This window comes from Plasmodium brasilianum (assembly GCF_023973825.1).
Source record: "Plasmodium brasilianum strain Bolivian I chromosome Unknown PB_00_27, whole genome shotgun sequence".
Taxonomy (NCBI): Eukaryota; Apicomplexa; class Aconoidasida; order Haemosporida; family Plasmodiidae; genus Plasmodium; species Plasmodium brasilianum.
The window spans coordinates 219-1974 of record NW_027122944.1 but is presented as its reverse complement, the minus strand read 5'-3'; the positions used below and the strand labels follow the sequence as shown (position 1 = coordinate 1974).

Here is a 1756-nt window from a genome sequence, read left to right as displayed (position 1 = left end):
ACAATATTAATTTAAAACACATTCAAATATATTAAAACAATCAAATTCTAAAAAAATGAAGAAAATATATATTCGTGTTTGTGTATTAAATAGATTGCACATACTCTTGTGCATTTAATATATTTTAGATATAATATATATCCTTATTAATATATTACTAAAATTGCTATGTTATTACTTCGTATTAAAGACTTCTTTACAGAAAGATATACATTACTTATTAGTTATTATGCTCATTAATTATCTTAATTTTACTATATTTTTCATTATTCTTTAAGATATTATAAATCCTTATTATAAGCATAACAGATAATATTACAATAATTATGCTAAAATAAACTATATAAGAATAGGTATCCGTAATATTTGTCATCTTTTCTATAGCATCATAGAAAAAATTCCCTACTGTATTATTTTTAATCTCCGTCCATTTAATATTATTCAAAAATGTTAATCCTGGTGATAGGGGAATTCCTACAACTACCAAGAAAAAAAAAAAAACATAACTACTCCAAATCCGTAATTTCTAAATTTTATTTTTTTTAAAGCTATATCTCCAATTCTCCTTCTTTTCTCCAAAAAATCATTATATCCTTTTTGTTTAATCCATTTTTTCTCAATATGAAAATGTTTTCCATCAAACAATCCATTATTGTAATCAATAACATCTGTATAATATTCGGCATTCTTTAATAAACTTCTATTTGTTTGTTTGCTTTTTCTTTTGTCCGCTTTTTCATTAATATATATAGATATTTTTTCATTCACTCCATTTTTTAGAAACTTTTCTTTCAAAAGAAAATTATTTAAATTATCCTTTTCATATTTTCCTAGTGATCGATAATTTCTTGTATTTAACTTATCAAGATGATAATTATCATTCATAAATTTGCTAGATATACTCTAAACATAAAAAATAAATATTTATTATTAAAACGATTATATAATATAATGCTAGAAAAAATGTTAATAAAAATAAAAAAACACTACAAATATAATAAACATAAATATAGTTAAATTATATAATAATGCTAGATCCTGATTAAAATAGCACATCCGAGTTAAAAGGAAAAACGAAACTATTTTCATAGAAATAAGAAAGTTTTTTTCGTGTTCCATAATATAAATCATTAATATTTTATTATATTAAGAGAAAAATAAATTAACGAATATATACTTATAGTGATAATGTGTGCTCTATTTATTTAAACAATTATTTTTATTATTTCTTCATAAATAAATTACAAATTGTATCTAAATGTTTTATACTTTACTATAAATACAATATAAAACAACATTAAATATATACTTTATAATTTATATCATAATGTTATTTAAAAAAAAAAATAAATATCCTTGAAATATAATAAATTGAATTCCTAGACAAATATTTAAAATATGTAATTTATTTATTTAATTCAGGTCACAATTCAAATAATTTTTTTATTAATCATCTTCACAATGAACTATAAATTAAAATGTTCGTTCTTTTTTATATATATATAATGAGTTGATGTACTATACATAATTCAGAGTATATATATATAATATATTCCTCTGTACATTAAGATTATTACTAATAATTTAAAGGATTCTTTCCTATTAATAATTCTAATTTTATAAATATTATATTCCGGAAAAACTGATTATCTTTAATAATAAATTAATTATTATAATTTTGGTATTATTAAAAGAATACAAAAACTTATATTGTGTCATTTATATAACGTGAATTAATTCCTCAACAAACACATAT

General features: G+C 19.0%; 1 protein-coding gene across 1 annotated transcript; it reads right to left on the bottom strand.

The window, feature by feature from the left end:
• Window positions 1–480: 480 nt before the first annotated feature.
• MKS88_000357 (uncharacterized protein) lies at window positions 481–885 on the bottom strand (the record flags this gene model as incomplete). The annotated part of the gene is made up of 1 exon (XM_067219373.1): window positions 481–885. The coding sequence occupies one exon, from the start codon at window positions 883–885 to the stop codon at window positions 481–483; it is 405 nt and encodes a 134-aa protein (XP_067070292.1).
• Between the last annotated feature and the right edge of the window lie 871 nt (window positions 886–1756).